The sequence below is a fragment of the Serinus canaria genome, chromosome 12 (genome assembly GCF_022539315.1).
Source record: "Serinus canaria isolate serCan28SL12 chromosome 12, serCan2020, whole genome shotgun sequence".
NCBI classification, from domain to species: domain Eukaryota; kingdom Metazoa; phylum Chordata; class Aves; order Passeriformes; family Fringillidae; genus Serinus; species Serinus canaria.
The window spans coordinates 13,113,171-13,133,398 of record NC_066326.1 but is presented as its reverse complement, the minus strand read 5'-3'; the positions used below and the strand labels follow the sequence as shown (position 1 = coordinate 13,133,398).

The following is a 20,228-nucleotide window of genomic DNA, read 5'->3' as shown; positions in this document are numbered from 1 at the left end:
TGGACCTCTATTTCATAGCAGATGGGTTCATTAAATTTAATAGCCTCCAGAGCCTTTAGAAACAGTGTTAAAAACATGTGGAACATGCTGAGACACTTCACTTCTCGCCCCACAGTCATTATAACTCTGGCACACACTATAAATATTACACTACTTTATTTCCATTGAATCGGATTACTATTATAATTATTTTTCATACGGTACATTTACATGAGAAATGCAGAATGCAATTTGTTCTCTTCAGACTTTGAGATATGCAGTTGATGTCTTTAAATGCATTTTACAGTTCTTTGCACTTGGAGGCTTTTATGGAGAATTTATTTTTATCTTCCTGCGACATCAGGAAGCAGCTGTAATGCCACAGCAAAGCTGGGTCTTAGGCAGCTCTGCTCCCAGTGTGGTGCAAATAAGACAAGCATTAGGTTAAACAATTGAAGGGAAATCACAGGAGTGTTACATCTTGGCTTTTAGCTGTAAATTGCCAAAAGATTCTCTTTTCTATATTTTATTATTTATATGATAAGGTAACTTCAGTTTGACCTTGGTCTCTGTTCATCTTTTATCACTGGATGAAAGAGATTAAATATCTAATTTTGAATCAGATTAGTTCCTAAAGAAATATTGCTTTAAACAAAGTAGTCTCATCTCTTTTAGAAATATTTTCAGTATTTGATAGATAAAGGGTTGTTTTACTTATTTATTTTAAATAACACTTTCAATGAAAACGAGTAAGTTTTACCATGTTTAAGTGCTTTGACCCCTGTCTAACCTCCCACATCTGCATTTGCTAGTTGTTCTGATGTTTAAACTAAATTACAGTTGAAGAAATTGTCCTCCTTGATCATGATACCCCAATACCCCTATCAGCTTGTTATTGCACAATGTAATTATCTTCTCTTTCCACTTCTTTTCCTGCAGAATCCTGTAACTATCCATATTGTCTTTAACTGCTTTTCTAAGGTCACTCTTGGTTTTGGGTTGTACTGATGGTTTTAATGTGGATTTTCTCCTTCTTCATATCACTGACTTCAACTCCAATTTTGCTACTGACCACTGCTGATATTATTATCATGACCTGCCAATTTTAATAAATCACCAAAGTCCTGCCACAGTAGATGATGGATGATTACAGAACTAAATAATGATTCCTTCCTCATATATTTTATATTTAAAGTAATAGGTAACAATGACCAGTTGCTTAGAAAGGGCAGAGAATGAAAGGACACAGTAAGACAGGGTAGGTCAATGCAGTAATTGATTACTGGTCTTTCAAACAGTTGTGCCCACTTCTGCAGATTTCCCCCACAAGTTTTTAGGTCTCAAGAATCATGGAGTTCCTGCTTCTGTTTGGTTAAACTTGATTTAATGAAATTCTATTAGGAAGAGATGTTTCCTAATATCCAGTCTAAACCTCCCCTGATGCAACTTGAAGCTGCTTCCTCTTGTCCTGTCACTTGTTACACCTGGGAGAAGAGATGACCCCACCTGGCTCCCCACAATCTCCTTTCAGGTGCTGTAGGTCCATAAGCTCCCCCCTGAGCCTCCTTTTCTCCAGGCTAAACACCCCAGCCAGTCCCAAGGAGGTTTGTGCTCCAGCCTCTTCCCCAGCTCCCTTGCCCTTCTCTGGACACACTCCAGCCCCTCAATGCCTTTGTGTAGTGAGGGGCCCAAACTGAACCCAGGATTGGAGCTGTGGCCTCAACAGTGCCCAGTACAGGGGGACAATCACTGCCCTGGTCCTGCTGGCCACACTATTGCTGATACAGCCAGGATGCCACTGGCCTTCTTGGCCACCTGGGCACACCTGGGCTCATGTTTAGCTGCTGCCAGCCAGCACCCCCAGATCTTTTCCTGCCAGGCAGCTTTCTGGCCACTCTGCCCCCAGCCTGGAGATGCAGGGGGTTGTGACCCAAAGGCAGGATCTATCTTTACCTTGCTGAACCTCACACCACTGGCCTTGGCCCATGGATCCAGCCTGTCCAGATCCCTCTGCAGAGCCCTGCTGCCCTCCAGCAGATCAACACTCCCACCTAACTTGGAGTCCTCTGCAAATGTACTGAGGGTGCCCTCTATGCCCTCACCCAGAGCATTGATAAAGACATTAAACAAGACTGGCCCTAGCACTGATCCCATGGGAACAGCGCTGGTGACCAGCTGCCAGCTGGATGTAACTCCATTCCCCACCACCCCCTGAGCACAGCCATCCAGCCAGTTTTTTACCCAGCAAACAGTGCACCTGTCCAAGCCATGAGCAGCCTGCTCCTCCAGGAGAATGCTGTGGGAAAGCGTCAAAGGCTTTCCCTCCCTGACCCTTGCTCTAGAGAGGTGTAATGTTCTCTAACTTGCAGTCAGCTGGGTCCTCCCTGGTTAGCCAGAAGTGCTGATAAATAATTGACACTGGCTTCTGAGATGAAAACTGATTGGATGTATTGGAATAAAAATCCATAGAATTACAAATGTCAGGGGGTTTCACCTGCTGGATGCTCTGCCACCAGTTACTGTGTACAAATGACAAAGAATTGCTCTGCTGTTGAGTTTGATTAACAGGAGTATTCATGCCAAAAGGGTATTGGTCCCATTTGCAGACACCTGCACACTAGAGACAGAGCAGCTTGGGAGCATTTCCAGCTGGGATCTGTCGATGGCTTACAGTGCCTTTGACTAAGGGGATGCTTTGCATTTCCACCTTATTTCACAAGGAATTTTTGAGTTTTGTTGTGAAATAAGATCAAAAGCTGAAAAGACACTAACTAGAGAAAGAATTTGATTCTATATCCCTACATGTTCTGGTAAATCCAGAATTTAGGAGGACAGGTCTATCCTAAGCAAAAATTCCTTAAAGACATTCACAACTGATAACTGCCCATCTTTTGTTTTAATGCCTCTACTCTGAGTGAAATTGAGTTAATTATAAGGAAATTATAGGTATTTTGTCAGATATATTATCTCTTTCAGGCATGTTCTTGTCTTTAGTTTTCACATAAAATATTTTTAAGGGTAAATGATAATGTAGGAAAGCAATGATTTTAGTATAATGTACTAAATCCCATCCTTTGATCTCATAGTTATCATTCCTTGATTTCTGGAAGGAACAGGGCAGTGAAGATGAAATGTAATTTATCTGCACTGCTGGAGTAAAAACCTGCAATAAGTAGAAAGGCTTATTAAATTATTGGTACTATTTGAGCTTTGCTGCAGAGGCAGAATTCGGTGCAAAAAAAGGAGAATGGAGAATAAAAGGAAATAATCTTCTCTTTTGTCTATTGTTCTGCAGATATGGAAGTCTTTAGTTATTTATAGCTCTTTCTGTATAATCAGGAGCTTTCTCATACAACTCAGTCATATATGCACAATAAGCATAAACGTTGAAGTTTGTGTTTATCACAATCCTTATACTTTAAAAACAATGCTTTCAGCAGTTAGAGACTTAAACCTGCCTCCTGATCTTGTACATCTCTGTTAGCTAATAAAATCAGTTGTTTTGCTTGGGCATGTGAACCTGAAACCCCATGTTCCTAATCTGGAAACCACCTTGCTGTTAGAGCACAGTATTTTAGCATAATGTTAATTTATTTCCAAAATACACATTGGGCATTTGATTCTCAAATTTTTATACAAAACCCGGACAAATTTTTTGTGGAGATTTGTTCCTGGTTTCTGAGAGTATCCCTCTTCCCTGACAAAGCAGAACAGCACTTTTCAACCTCTGCCTGAGCTCATTGCCTGGGCTGCATGTAGTATTTTTGTGCACTGTTTTTTGCACATTTTTTTGTTTTGTTTTTCTTTATGCTTCATCTGATCATTTTCAGATGTGACTTGAGATGGACTTATCAATATTTTGCCCTTTCAGAGGCAAATTGACAAACAAGAGAAAAGCTAATTTGAAAGGGAATGAAGCTTTTTGCAAGCTTTGAAGCCTCTCATTAATTGTTGTGCACAGGCTGCATTCCCTGATGGTTTCTGGTGCCCTTGAACTGGTATAATATCTGTGGATTTCTTCTTCTCAGCAAATGAAATGATCCTAACAGTTTTGTGCAGCCCTTCTTCCTTTGAAATCATCTCCTGTTGTTTATCAGCTCCAATGATCTTACGAGCTTGTGGTTCCATCTTGTTGTGCCCTGCAGCCTCCTGCTCCACACAGAGCAGTTCTGGGCCATTGCTTACTGACACTGCCCTCCAGGGGTTTTGTGCCAGCTAAATACATCATCTGGACAAAACTTCTGCTCCTTCAGAAGCGATTAATGGGGGAGAAAGAATACCCAGTAAAATACAATAATTATTCTGAATGTACTTGTTAGGCAGCTAAGCAGATTGGTCCCTCTAAAAAATGCCCAATGTTTTCATTCTAAAAGATAATTGATTCCAGCACTTAGAGCCTTGTACTGGTTCCAGTCTTGGCATCAAACTTCTAGAATCCAAAAGTTAATTTCAAATCATTTTTGGAAGGACTTGTCTTGAAGCAAGTAAGAGAAAGAGTAAGTTCCATTAATGACAACCTGCCCTCCTTCAAACACAGCTCCATTTCCCTTTGCTTTGATATTCCTAGAATCTTTTGCAGCACAGATTCATTTCCTACAAGATCAGTTTAGTCCTCTAGTTAGCTAAAGCAGGTAGAATAACTGTATACACAGTCTTATTGATGAGATCTTCCTTTACTGATGGTGGGGTTGTCCCTATGCCTGAGTTTTCTGGTCATGTATGCTGATTGCAGACATCTGAAATCAATCAGTTATTTTTCTATTTTTCCCCTTGTGTTGTGTACTAAACATTTCACAGTAGTTTTGCAGGTGACTTGTTTTGCCCTGGTATTAGCTAAAGCTAATTGTTTTTTCAATTACAAGTTCATTGATTTCATCATAAAGTTAAAAAAAAAAACCAAAAAATGAGCAACTGCCACAATAAGAAGCTTAAATGAAGATAAAGGAAAACAAAATCATCTTGAATTAAGTATTGTAAATAAGTCCTGTCACTCCTCTGATATCAGGGCAGTTTTTACAGAATACAGATTTTTTTATTCTTAACTCTGAATTATGTGGGTCACAAAATTGTGCCAACTTTATAATGGGTCACTTTGGTCTTCATACCTGTAAATAGTGTCCCTTGCAAATAAGAAAATGTTTGCTTCTACAGGAAACTCCTTGACATGAGTAACTTCCTGTCTGTTTCTTCATTGCACATTTTGTGATCATAGTCCAAAATGCTGGGAGCTTGAAATGAGGCCATTTGCATGTAAATGTCAGCAAAAGATTCTTCTTTATTAAATGCAAGATCCACGAGGTAAAACTGTCTGAATTGTGCTTAATTCCAGCTGTAAAGCTAAGTTATAGAAGCCTTTTGTCACTGTAAAAACCTTCACTCCTGTGAGGCTGGGAACTCCATCCAGCAAAGGAGGAATTATCTTGGGTTTCTAAGAGCCATAAAAGGCCCAGGTTGTTTGTGACAGCAGGGGAGAGGGACAGAGCAATGGAATGGAAGATGATGAGGCTGGATCCACCTTCCACTGCTCCTGGCTGAGCAGCACTCTGCACACACAAGAAATGTGTTACTGTATGAAAAAAGATGGGGAAAACCCCAGTGGTTTGGCCTAATTCAACTATGCATGTTCTTATAGCCATTCCCTTCTTAGGCTGTGTTGGATGATTGCAAAAGAGACCCCAGAGCAGCACATCTCTTCTACAAGTACAATCCCACTCAGTGCAATCAGAGTGACATGCTGAAAATCACAAACACAGTTAGTAGACCTGATATTTTAGAAGACATTCTGGCTTGCTTTACACATCCATTAGAGCAGCACACTTTCATCTGTCTTCAGAAAGAAGATCTTTCATCTTTAGATGTCTCACTTTGGTATGTAGAGCAAGTGAGAATTAATACAGTGCAAGATCAGAACCCCTCTACACTCATTGCAGGATCCTCATTGACTCCAACAGTTGCTGTGTGAGACTTGCTTTGATTTTACAGAGAGAGAAAGAGGATGTGTGATTGGCTCCTAAGAGGACATGATCTTTTTTTGATGATGTTTTGATTGATGTTTTTGTTTCTAGGAGGACTGTCAAAGAAGCTGTCCTTTTTCCAAATGTGGAAGGGCCTTTATGTGAGATGAACAAATAAATATGTGTATTTGAACCCACTTTCTGAGGCTGATTCCTTTTTCCTTCCTTCTTTCTCCCTTTCTTTTTTTGTAAGAGATAAAAAGACTATAAAATAGATATACAAATTTTAATGTAAATTTTATCACTTAGTATCAGTGATGTGCATCTTACAACCATTAGTTTTCTTTGGAGCTGTCTATAATCAAAAAAATATTCCAATTCCATGCATTAATGTTTGTACAGTTTTTAATTAGGAAGGTTAGATCTTCTGCATAGTAGATAAGAGAATAGTTGTATCAGTAATTTCTGTAGGGAATTATAAATCTAGTAATGTTTATATAGAATATATGTTTGCACAAATAAGCAGAATTAATTACAGACAAATATTTTGTGCCTAGGAGCATTTAGTTATTGGTTTAATAATGAAAATAGGACTCACTCCTTTTACACACAAGCATGAGGCCAGAATTTTGACCATGGTGTGTGGAATGCTCATGAAATGTCTGATTCATTCATTGTTTCTGCTGCTTTGATTTGTCCTGTGGCTTATCTGCACAATTAGCATAATCCTTTTAAAAATATTTATTAATAAAGTTTTAGCCAAACTTTGCATTTAAAGCAATCAATTGGATTAGTGTAAGTATAATCTTTCCTGTAAATATTTTGCATTCATTACAAAGAGAACAGTTAGTTTATACAAGTAAAATAATCACAGGCCCAGACTCACAGAATATATGAGTAGGGATTTTTTCCTGGTAATTTCCACATGAAGTTCAGAGAGCAGATGCAGACAGATATGACTTGAATACCTGCTTTAAAAGTTGAGAATATTTAGATCCTTTTTTGTGCTGATTCTCATTTTAAAAACAAGATTCCTAGACTGCTGTAGGAATTCTTCAGTCCTTTGCATTAATAAGGAATTAATGTATTTTAGAAAAGGTATCAAATCTTCAAGTTCTTAAGTCTATGTAATTTTTTATTTTGCTCTTTCTTAATTCCAATTCAATGCCTTTACAGTTCCTGTGTGTTCTCTCTTTCCTATTTCACAGAAGCTAAATTCTTTCCTTTCTGTCATCTCTAGGAATTCTTTTTAAGAGAGAACTAGAATTGTAGGTTTTATCTTTGTTTTATGACTCTCTTCTCCATAGCAACATTTAAATTTCCTCTGATGAGTATACTTTGCATGCAGAGCACAATCTATCCTTGACTAAAATGCTGTAGTTACTGAAAAATATGTGGTAGCACAGTAAAACAATTATGTGAACAATGAAGGATTTGGTGTTAAATCCCTTGAAAAATCAAGTACATCTCCTTAGAGATGTTGATCTAGTAAGCTGCAGGTTAATGTCACTCTTCTAATATTTATACTGAAATCTTAATGTCAGGAGCATCCCAGAAGGAGGCTGAATTTTATTTCTCCCTCTGTGTGTGCATATCATTTTGTATGATGCCTGTAGTACTTAGATGGGGGAATAGGTGCATAGAATACAAAAGAAAAATTATCAAAATCATAATATTTAAATGCTGCATCTAATAGCAATGAATAAGTAGATTTAAAAGCATAAAGTTTACAGTTTCTGCTCAAAACTGAGAATTGGAATATTCTCTCTGTTCTTCCCCAAGTTTTTGCTATTTGTGGGAAGAGCTGAGGAAACCTGCTAGCAATGTATGAAATGCTTTGCATTTTTCTCCATGTCTGCCACAGCATTTCATCTCTTTGCTGAAAATGTATTTCTGAAAAGTTCTAAGCCATACATCCCATGTCCAATCAAGAGTCAGGATGTGGCATGGATGGGATGAACATGAATATTAGAAACACCTTACACTGAGCAATGCATTAAGGTTAAATTTAGTTCAGCTCAGTGGGTATTTATAGAAATGTCTGTTTTATCAAAACCATATCCAGACTTGCTGATTATTTACTGACATGTGTGCAGTTACTTTCTATTGATTTGTATTGTATCTGATTTTGGAGCAATCAAGTCTGTGGGGCTGTTTTTCTGTGAGTGGTGACTTTTAAAATCTTGGCAGGACGACTGTGGAAATAAGGCCAGTGAATGTAAAATAAGAGCTTTTATTTATTTTTCAAAGTTTTAACATTACTAAATTGATATAATATACTTTTATAACAATAACTCCATTAAATCCTTAGAAAAATAGAAATGGCACATTAATATCATAATGATATAGGTTATTTTTGTTTCATTAGTAATAGAAGCTGTGGGTTTTGATATAGTAAGAAACTACTGAGTATAATTTAGTCTTGCAGAAGATTTTTTTGCTCTTCTTCAAACAAACATAAGGTTGAATTCTGAACCAACAGAACATTAACTCTATAATTCTAATGTGTTTTCCTTTAAAACTTCTAGATTTGGTATCTTGGCAGTCTAGGATGTGCAGCTACATAATATTTTTAATAAATTGTTGTAACAGGTCTAAAATATTTTAACCTTTTTCTTTTCAATTATCATTAAATCATTTACAAAATCAGTCTTTATGAACTTCTTTGGATAAAGGTGAAAAGACATACCCTTTTATGAGGTAATTATCAGAACCACTGTCCTATAACTTATTCCTTCTGATCTAAAGACAGAATTTCAGATCTCTGGGGTTTTGTTTGGTTCAATCATATTGGTCTCACAGGCATCTGATCCAAAAATAGTGCCAAGTCTGTGATGGTGGATCCCTTTGCCTGTCTTGGGGTTTTTTACCATGTTATTAGTGTCTAATTTTTCTTTTTCTGGTAATACCAAGCACATTTCCATGAGGGGCTCAAAACAATACTGGATTATTTGCAAATGTGGAAAGCATGTCAGTGTGTGCAACAGCAGCATTGAAAAACCTCCTGCAGTTATTTATTCTGTTCTGCACTGTGTGATGGGACCCCAGGTTGACCTGAATTTAGACATGAAATTCTCAACATGTCTTACTGGCATAAAGCAAAATGTAAAGCTCAGGGGGCCTCCAGCTTCTGTGAGAGTATTTTTTTACAATCCAAAATAAAATAAGAAAATTCATTTAGTAAATAAATATTTTTTTCTGGTTAAAAGGAGTTTGAAAACAAATCCCACTACTTTTTTTACCTGTGTTCTTGCAATGCTCCGTGCTTCAGTCTTGCTCTTTAATCCAAGAATTGTTTTTGGGTCGCAGCAAAATCTGCATATTTCCATCAAGATCCTTCAGTCTGCTCTTTTAAATCAGAAAATTCTCTTGGGTTTCCCCTGGAGCTGACAGGTTTGCAGGCTCCTGTCCCTGCTGTACCTGGCAGTACAGCAAAGGTCTCTTCCCAAGCAAAGCACACTCTCAGAGATACCTGCTGGCTTTTCCACACTGGCAGGCAGCTCCTACACTGCTCAGTAAAGGGTCAGACCAGAGGACTGTTACTGTTCTTGGTAGGGAAATCATTTGTTTCCTATGGCCTCCCAGAAGGGCAATGTCAGACAAAACTCCAAAAGGAATTTGAAGAAAATATTGAAATAGTGAATTGCTGGCATATAGGACCTTGTAACAGTCAAGTCTCAATTCAAATAGGATGAATGTGAATCTGATGGGAACAAGGAATTATTTTTAATTGTTGTTTGTTTGTATTGAGGAAAGACCTTGAACCTGGATTTTTAAGCTTAGGTGAGATGTGTCAAGAATTCCAGCCCTGGAAACAGCATGATCTGCTGACTTTATTATTCTTAATCATTGTGACTACAAATATTTCAGAGAATGGGAATGTTCTTGACTTTTGAAAAGCTTATAAATGGACTGACTGACTGAATTCAGCAGCAGATAATGAAGAACTCTAGTTTGTAAATGCTTATTAATATGCTCATGAAAATAATCTGAGTAAAGGCAAAAGGGGTCACTTTGTATTCAGAAGTGTGAAGCATCTAGTTTGTGTGGTAGTTCTTAACAGGAAATCCTCACTTCAATCCATCTGACTGTAACTCCCTCACTTGGCAAAACTTGACCAAACTACAGGTACCTGACTGGTTTGGCAAATTAAAAAAAAAAAAAATCATCTTGCAAAAAAAAATCATCTTGCAAAAAAATCATCTTTCTCCTCTTGTTTGAATGTAAAAGTTTCCACTTGTCAGAGTCAAAGTAATTTGCAAGTCAAAACCCAACAAGTAGTTAAACTTTCAGAAAGGCTTTAAACTGCTCTGACCTGTTATACAGGATTTAGGTTGTGTATTTACAATTCACAGATATCTGCAATTTCTGCAGCAACCCTTTTATAGTGTTCAATACAGTAATTTATTTTTTAAAAAGGCTTTTTTGGAAACTTATTCAAGTCATACTTTAATGTGATCCTGGTTTGTATTTTGATCTTGGATCACCACAGTTTTAGGATTAAAGAATTTTACTTGTAGGGATTCTTCCTGCCATGAATTTTGTTACATTTTATGTGTGGAAACAGAGAAATTGTAGTTATTTGCTCCAATATTTGTGAATTAGACATGATGTGACAGTTCTCTTTCATGAGATGTACCATGTGGATATTAGCTTTTAACAGAGGACTGTGTTCAAGTTTGGTGTTTTTTCTCTATTTGTTTTCATTCAGAGGAAGGGCAAAAGGTCAGTCAGAAGCTCACTAGGGATCTTGAAGGTCTTTTTGCATTTGGCATCGATTCACCTGCCTGTTTCCATGTTCAGATGATGCCCTTAAAGGCAAAATTTGAGTTGGACAAACCAATTTTCTGAGGAGGGACATTTAGCACAAGGTTAAAGTGCTACATGAGTGAATTTCTCCCCAAGTATGGAGTAAGAGGAGAAGAATTCAGAAAAAGGGAAAACTGTGTTGTGCCTGGAACAGTTTGATTTTCTGACTTCCCCTGCTACAATGGGTTTTCTTTTTTCTGAAGTAAAAAAAGAACCCACCTTTCAACTCTTGATAAATAAAGTTTTTTTGTGTGATGGAGTCTGCTGCCTGCTCTCCATGCCTTTATCTGTGAGTTGTTGCTTACAGTAAACACTGTGCACACAACCAGGTATGGCTACTCTTGTCTGGTAACATCTGTGTGGTACAAATATGCATATATGCATAAACACTTGCATTTGGTTTGCATATATGCACATATAATCATACTTGTGTTCACAGCACAGAAATGTATTGTTCTATGCATATATTATTGTAAATTATGCATGTACTGTAATCTGTTTGCATAAGCAGTCACTAACTTTCTATTCCCATTTTGTTTATCTTTCCTCTGTCATGGAGGATAAAACCTTCTACTTTAATATGATGATCTCCTCTTAATGTCAGTTTGATTTAAAACTAAAACTGTCTCTATGTTGAATTATATTTGTGTACAGGAAACCTGTACTTCACAGTTCAGGTGTGATACCATACCTGATGAGAAAACAATCCTTTTCTTGGTGTGGCAGTATTTAACAAGTGTCATGGTGCTTTTGTGATACCTTGTAGAGAAGCTGCCAAATCATGAAGTCAGTTAATAAGCCCTCAATAATTTGAATCAATTGGCAATGTAAACCTAGTTCCTCTAGTTTCTTTCCTTTACACTTTGTTTTATACTATGTTTGTGCTTTTATTCTTACAGCAGCTAGAGTGCCTGTTCAGATTAATTTAATGTATAATTGCTTGTTCTGTTTTGTTGTTTTCCAGCTCCCTCAGGCACAAAAGGTAAAATATTTTAATCAAATCCTAGTCATTGCAAGCAGTCACCAGTGCTTCACGTTTCCATGGTGGTGTGGGTGTGGTGCAGGTGGTGATCAGTGAAACTCTTCACTGTCAGGGGGCTCTGAGCTGGCCCCAGGAGGGTGCCTGGCTTTGAGCCCAGCTGAGGGACCTGCTGAGAGCAGCTCTTCAAACATATCAGCTCTTTAACATGCCAGGCATCCAGTAGCCTTCAACTTGCAAACAACAGGGAGGTGATTTTATCAACAATTTGAAATAATAGTAGGGATTAAACAAACCCCAACCCACTCCATTACTCCATGTGAAACATTTCTGGCTCTGCTGTAGGCTGCAGCACCCATGGCATAGCTGGCACCCTTTCACTGCTCCCCACTGTATCTCCCAACACACCCCTGAACACATTCAGCATTTGACCTCTCTCAGAGGTTGCATAATTTCCATACAATGTGCTCTTCAAACCACTTCTGCATCAATATGGTGTCACCAGAGCCAGGACAGCACAGCCACTGTGGCAAAGCCAAGAATTCCTTGGTGCCTGTTGCATCATCCTTGTGTATTTCACAAATATAATCAAGGCTTCCAGAAACTTGAAAATCTAGCTGATGTTTTGTGCTTTTGGTAAAAAAAAAAAACATTAAAAGAATTAAAAAGAATAGAATATGCTGGGAAATTGCAACACTCACTTGTCCAAGTCATTCTTAGTGTTGTGGTAAAGCCCTTTCAGTAAGAAATGTCACAGCAATTAGTCACTTTGGCATCACTGTTAGTAACATTCATGGATGATGATGAAATTTCAGTTCTTAATGAAAGCTAGAAGTGAAGTGATCTTTCACTTAATAGCTTTTGAAGAATGGTGAGGGCATCCACAGAACTTAGAACTTCACTAAAGTATCTCAGCCACTTTTTAGCTTAAAAACCAAGAAATATGAGGATGAGAGGCTTTATTTTTATGATACTACATGCATTTGAAATTTCCTTGCTTAGGAAGCTCAGAAAATTCAATTTCAAACCTGCAGGTAATATGTTATTGTATGACACTGCACTATGTCTGTAGTTTGTTCATGCTTTAATAGTTGCAGAACATGGTACCAAAAGATGTTGGTTTGGTGTTTTGTTTTTTTTCCTTCTTGAAAAAAAACAGCTTCAAGAAATATTTTGTGCACAGCTTTCTGGAAGAGTAGAAGGACAAAAAGAGTGGCTAGACTAGCTAACTTTGGCTTTTTCATTTTCACCTGCTTGTCCAAACCTTTGTGGCAAATGCTTCTCTTGACAGTTTGCAGAAAGAAGAGAGAGTCAGACTGTGATGTGCTGGTTCAGAAAGTCCAACCAGCCAGGCTGTTTGTCACCTTGTGCCATCTGGGGCTGTATTTCCTGTCCTGATGGCCACATTCTGAGCTACTCAATAATATTCTGGTACAAATTACTCAAGTTTGCTGTCAGCAAACACAATTTTCATAAATGGTCAAACCTGCAAATTTTTAAATATTTTTACCCCTAGATCAAACAATTGCAGAACTAAAGCCACATATTTTGATTTGCACTCACAGCTGACCAGAGTCTAATTGTGTATTTTGTGCAAAGAGGAGAGGGGTGGGAAGGAAGGAATGGGAGGGGGAGAGGGGCAGGTACAAGTTATCCTCCAGGGCTTTTGATAACTCCAGGCAAGAAATAAGCCTTTTAAATAAGTGTGGCCTGGGAGCTTATGGGCAAACCAAGAGAATCTCTCTTGCTCTCTGCAAGGTGAAGGGAAGCAGCACAGGGCTGGTGCATGCCTTTGTGAATGACTGAGTCACTGTTTTGCCATATGGTGTCTGAACTTGTACTGTATTTTTGTTGGAATCTGTGTATCATCTTGCAAATGTTTTCTCTATAAACATTTCAAACAGTCATGTCTCTCTAAACATGTTCACTTTAATCTTTGAGTGATCTGAAAGAAGAATGTGGCATTTCAAGTTTACCTTTGCTATTTCATATCTATTATAAATAGTTCACCATCTTGATGAAATGTGTTTTCTCTTACATGTGGGACACTTTGGCTTCTGACTTTTCAGTGTTGAGTCAGTGTTCTGTGGTCATTAGCTGCTCATTTTGAAGACCTATAGGTTTCAAACTGTCTACAGCAGTTAAATAACAATTAAACCTGTTACTCTTATGCTGTCTGCTCTTAGTCAAACCTGTGCAAATTCAGAATTGGAGAGCAGGTGAAATGAATAATGATGGGTTTAAGGTGGATATGTCTGTTGTACCACGATATTTGTCTTGAAAATGTCTTTATGGTGTACCCTATACTTAAAGCAGGAAATACCACAAAACCAAATCAAACCAGCCAAAAAAACACCAACCAAAAACTCACCAGAGTTTCAGGCAATAGAGACCTTGCTTTAGTATGGTTATGTTACTTTCAGAACAAAATATGGATAGGAAGAGTTAATGTATCTAAAAGGAAGAACTGCTACCAGACAAATGAAACAAATTCATATGAATTTTACTTGTCCTCTATGTTTCTTTTATGCATGTTTTTAGGTAGCTATCCCACAGGGCTGTGAAAATATCAGTAAGACAAAATAATAACTCAAATTCACCACTTTTCAAATTTGTTCATTTTGATTACCAAAATGACCTTTATCTTTGCAACAGTTATGTTAAACAGCTTTTTGTATGCACTGAAGAGCAAAAGCCATTTTTCCTTAATAGTTCAAAAAGGTGTTTTGCTTCCTAGTAGGAAAGCTTTACTTGCTTTTTTGAGCAAACACAGCAGGATTCAAAAGCTTTTGCCCTACTCCTGCTGTGATGTTTTGTTCTATTTAGCTGGAGTGAAAAGGTAGAAGTGAATAAATTAGGCACACAAATCAGAAGCAGAGAGTTGTGTTTAGGAACACTTAAGAATTTTTTTAATGATTCTCTCATGAATGGAGCCATGTTTCCTCCATAGAGAAATGTTTCAATGATATTTATTGCCCAAAAGTTCCTGACAGCTTTCTTCTCTCTTTCTGCGTAGCCCTTAACTTCTGTAAATAGTGCTGTGCCCTCCTATTTTGATGTTATCCTGTTCCTATTTCAGCCTTTTGGGAGGATCATTTTTCATCCCCTGCATCCCTTACCTTATACTTTGAAGAGTTGAATTAACTGTCACTGGCAATAGAAAATTTGGAAAGCTTTAGTTTCATTGAAGTGCATGACTGTTGATTTTAGCACTTTTCTAAAATGATAACATTTAAGTAGAATCTAATGGAGTACAAAAGAATCATAAAGTAAACAGTTTGACTTAGAATTCCTTTGGATCTATTTCCTCCTCATGAGATGCTATTGTCTTTGTTTTGTAATGTATATTTGGTTTCTATTCAGAAAACCACATTAAGATTTTCACTTACATGTTAATTGCAATCTTTAGTTTCCAAATTTCTCTCTCACATTCCTCAACAAGCAAACTAACTTTAAATAACATTTTTCAATCAGCAATTTACAAACTCCAAGTAAGTATTTTACAACATAAGGGTTTTTTTTCATTTACTCTGTGTTGAACACAGAAACACCTCTTTGAGACACTCCCACAGGTTCCTCTATTGTCCCAGACCACAACTTGAGTCTATGCCAAAATAATAGCTATTCCTTATTCTTCTAGTCCATATAAAACAGAAATTCCAATTCTCTGAGGCTTCCAGCCTGCCTCATGACTCTGATCAGCACATAAGAGTGCAGTGGTCACAGAAAACAACACATTGTGAAGCAAATCTATACAGAGCAGGAAAAGGAAGAAGGCAGGGAGGGTTGGGCAGGTGTCTCAGAAATTCTGATCAGCCCACTGTAACTCTTCTTGACTATACACTCCCAAGGAAGATATTGCAGAGATGATTCTCAAATTCCCATTTCTGTAATGGGAACACCTCAGAAAATGTTTATATTCTTTCCTGTATATGTGTGTCTGGTTTCATTCTGGAGCCTGCCTTATTCTTTGCCCTGAGGTGGATGCTGGTGCTGGGTGTGAGGCTAAACTCTTCAGTGGCTTAACTCTAAGAGGATGATTTTTATTTGGTTTTTGGGAAGATCTGCTTGGGGTTGTTCTGAGGGGGGTAACTTGTGTACAGCAAGGAATTAAAGGGAAAACTGTTGTAGTTAAATCTATTTCTAAATGGAATTATTCCTCCAGTTATAAAATTATTATCACTAGGTGTTAGAGACCTGTACCTTTTTCAGAGAGCAAGATCTGTTTCTTTATTCTAAACAGCCAAGAAACAATTAGCCTGGGAAGGCATTTTTTCCTCAGTCTTGAGGTTTATTTTATTTCAAAGATTTGTTATTTTTTGCTAAGCATTTTATGAAACTGTGGGTAGTTGCCCTTGGGTAGTTGCCCACCTAAAATGGTTACCACCATGTGGTAACCAGTTCTTTCCAGCTGAAGAACATTCTGGGGCAAATCATTGATGCTGTCTCCTACATTCCTCATTTTAGACTAGGTGGTCACTACATTCTGATGAGCAGTGGCTCAGTAAAACATTGTAAATACGAGTCCCTGCTCATCCAGCTATTTGCTGACTCCACTTATGGAAGTGGTCAGCACCCTGTTCATCTGCCAAACAAACAAATAACCAAACAGGCTGGATTATACAGTTGCAATTCTATGGAAATGAGTGCAGCAGCCAGCTCTAGTTGGTACTTTCAGATAACAACATTACAAGGCAGTCACTCTTGCTGCTTCCATTGTCAGTTTTGAGAGTTAATGAGCAGCTCTTTCATAAATTCCCAAGAACTCCAGACTGGGTTTTTTTCCTCAATGTAAAGAATTCCAAACACTCTAAAACTCTGCTGGAAGTCCCTTGGCTTTATCCTATCCATTGAATTGTTTTTAGTAGTATCTTGAAAGTGAGAAACTCATAAATTAATACTTGACAAAAACATGATGTCAGAGAGAACTACCCAGGGCCATCACAGAAAATCTTGACGTGCTCCAAAATGCCACCTTGTAATCAGCAGAATGCTTTTCCACTTCCTGGGCTGCTCTCCCCCCAAATCATGTCAGTGTGCTGCACTCTGCTACTCTGGCCAAGGAGTGGAAATTCCTACATTGGTTTGGCTGCATTTGAGTTTCAAGTGCAACCTTTGAACCCACAATGTATTACCGAGTTTTTGGGTTTTTTCTTGTTTGTTTAATAACTTACTGTTCCTTGATAGATCAAAGATTATATTAGGGTTAGAATTATCTCTTCTTGCTAACAAGGAAACAAAAAAAAAGGAAATATGAACATGAGTTCGTTCCACCTCACATCCCTGGTGATTCCTTATCAGATGTAAACCTTCTTGACTCAAACCCCATTTGTGTTCCTGTCTAATCTCTGCAAACATTCCTCCTCACCATGAGATAGTGCCATGCCTCAGGAAACATACTTGTTTAAGAAACTTCAAATACTCCTGAAGAGGATTGGAAGATGCAGGACATGGAATTTTCTAGGTTTTGTTTGTTTGATTTGTTAATGTGGAATATGCTTCATAACAAATCTTTATCATAACGTAGGAATTGTTTTCTGAGAATTTGGGGAGCCAATTGCTATTGCTTCATTATGAGAAAACTTTTCTAAACACAAACAAAGCAAAAAAATAAATTGCAAAAGCTGTAAAAAAAAGAAAAGGATTGGAAATTCTACTTGAGTGCAGAAAAGATGACAGGGATGCAAGAGTGATAGGAGAATGTCACAGTCACAGCTGGGCACGACTGTCACCTGCAGTATTGCTCAGCAAGATCACCCCTGTTGCTGCACCCAACTGGCTGAGCAGGTGCAGCAAAGCAGAATTTGTGTTCTACAGAATCTCCTTTTGAGGTCACAACTGTCTGTGTCACACTTTCAAATGTTGGATTAACCTCTCCAGCTTTAATATCCGTCCCTGGGGACAGAGAGGGTTGAACAGTGACTCTCCACTCCCTGCTTGAGTTGTGTTTCTCATGCTGCTGGTGAAGATGGACAGGCAGAGAGCAGTGCTGGTCTGGAGCAGCCCAGCCAGGCTCTGCCTCAGGCAGAGGTCCATCTGAGCAGGGAGGAGACACTCTGAGCACTCTCAGTGTCCTGTGGCCAGTGATAAACACCCTGCAGGTTTCCCTTGAATGCAGCCAAGGTCAGGAGATCTGTTTGCTCCCCAAACTGAAAATCTGCATTGAAACCTGATGTGAGGAATGAATTAACACTTCATGGCACCTCTGAAGGCAGCTGGAGCAAAGGTGCTCCTGGGATCCTGACTGGCTGCCATCCTTTGAGCTGCTGTGTGAGCTGGGGTCTCAGTCTGGACAAGAACTAAACCCAGCTCATGGCCCCTTGCCCTTGGCTGGGAGAAAACAACCCGAGGCAACTGAGGCAGAGCTGGCAGTGGGAGGGATGTGGAGCAGAGCTCCAGCTGCTTTGCTGCTGCTCCTGCTGCCTCCACAGCCATCCCAGCCCCTTCCCTGTGCCATGGCAGGCTGCATGGGAGAGAGGATGAGGCTTCTCTCCTGCCCTGGAGGGGCTGGGCTGGGCTGGGCTGGGCTGGGCTGGGCTGGGCTGGGCTGGCTGCAGGTCCAACTGCATCACTGCCACCTGGGTAAACTGCCTTACTCGTCTAAAATGGAAATAATGCAATTGAAACTGCAATCACATGTTTGGAATTGTCCTTAGTTCTCAGAGAGAGTATTTCTTTCTCAAATATAGCTTGCTGATGATCAGGGGTTGGTGCTGATGACAACTGTTGCCATGCCAGTATTTAGTAAGCAAAATGAGACTGTAAGTACTCAGATTATTTCTGTCATGTGATAATGGTGTGACTGATGTGAAGTTGCTTTCAGGGATCTAATAAGATTTTAGCCAACTCTTAAAATAATTTTCTCTTTTCTTTTTCTTTTTATTCCCCTGCAGTTAGAATCCCTTTATTAGCATAAAAATGTGGAGAAATAAGCCCAAATACCTATTCTCTACAAGCCATGGTTAAATGATGAAACCTTATGGCTGAGGGAAAATATCAGATGACACCAGGCCTTATGGCTTTCTTACTTCTGTATTACTTTTTTTCAGTAAATATTCTATAGAATTTTCCTATTTGCTCTGATATAACTCAAAATTTAATTAGTTTTATGTCTATTATATATGTATCTGTTTTTCTTTAGTAATTAAACAGATTGTTAAAGAAACTTAACTGTACTTTCCCTTAATGCTTCATCTTTCTCTTTTGTTTATCAAATGGTAGGAGAAATTGGGAAATACAGGAGTAACACATTTTTAACAGTAGTTGTTAATTTTAAACCTATTTGCATGTGAAAGATTTCAGTAGAGGGACTCACCAGCTATCAAAACCTTGCATGCCTTTTCTATGTGAATTGTAAACAAGGCAGAAAGGAGCAAGATTATTGATTTAATTACTGCTTGATCAGCTGCATTGTACCAGTGTCTGCCTTCCCCACTTTTTAATAATTTGTCTGTTATCTATTCAATTTCACAGTGTAGCTGCAAGGTGAAATAAGTGGTGAGAATGTTTATTATTATTGTGGTTTTGAGTGCATCTTTTATTGTTCTTTTCAGAGGTCTAAAGGGATTCTCCTGGGAGTAGTTGGCACAGATGTTCCAGTTAAAGAACTTTTAAAAACGATTCCAAAATACAAGGTAATGCACAAAGTGGTGTAGATATCATTTATATTCAGTATAATGTCCAAAATATAACATAATTCATTTAATAAGTTGTTATTGTTTATACTTCCATAGCTCCATTATTTCACCCATTTATCTCAGGAGTTTTACCTCTGTAGTGTCTGAGATCAAGTGCCATTTTTAAAACCCATGTTAAAATATGGCCTGATCTTAACATTTTTGTGGATCAGGGGGCAATATTAAATACTGACCACACTTTGTAGTCTAGAGGGTCTAGTATTAAATACTGTCCATATTAAAATCAATATAATTATAAAATCAATGAAGTTATCAAACTATGAAATATAGCCAGAATACAAGTCAAAATAACCAAAAGAATCATGCTGAAAAACTGCATAACTTTTAATGAAAACCTATCCCTAATGTGGCTTTAGGCTTCCTGTTTGTGTGTAATTCTTCCTGTCCCAATTCTGTCTCCTGGAATTAAAGAAAGTGGCACATTGCAAGAACTTAAACAAGTTCCTGCTTAACCAGGCCAGTGCTTCCTTCTCTCCTACCCAGTATTTGCTAGGTATTTTCCTCCACTTAGTTTTCCAAAGTCAGTGACAACTCTGCAGTAAGTCTTGAAATCAATTTTCACAAAAATTTTCAAAATCTGAAAATCTCTGAGGAGATGTAGTGGTTCAGATTTTGAACTGAACCTCTACCAATTTCACTAGTGGTGAAGTTTTGCATTCAGTAGGAGTAGGCTTCAGGCAAACACAAAATGTAATTACTTTTCATTTAAATTTGATGCAGTACATTAGTATTTCACTACTTCTCCATGTCTGAAATGTTTCACTATAGCACTCTTCTATTCACAAATGAAAATTAAATTAGTATTTTTCC

At 38.2% G+C, this 20,228-nt stretch overlaps 1 protein-coding gene across 1 annotated transcript in view; it reads left to right on the top strand.

Moving 5' to 3' along the window:
* The window catches only part of CACNA2D3 (calcium voltage-gated channel auxiliary subunit alpha2delta 3), a 378,074-nt gene that overhangs the window by 251,401 nt on the left and 106,445 nt on the right, over positions 1-20,228 (top strand). The window contains exons 14-16 of the mRNA XM_009091048.4: positions 11,707-11,724; positions 18,411-18,482; positions 19,275-19,355. Coding sequence (XP_009089296.1) covers positions 11,707-11,724; positions 18,411-18,482; positions 19,275-19,355 — 171 coding nt within the window. The remainder of the gene's footprint in view (positions 1-11,706; positions 11,725-18,410; positions 18,483-19,274; positions 19,356-20,228) is intronic.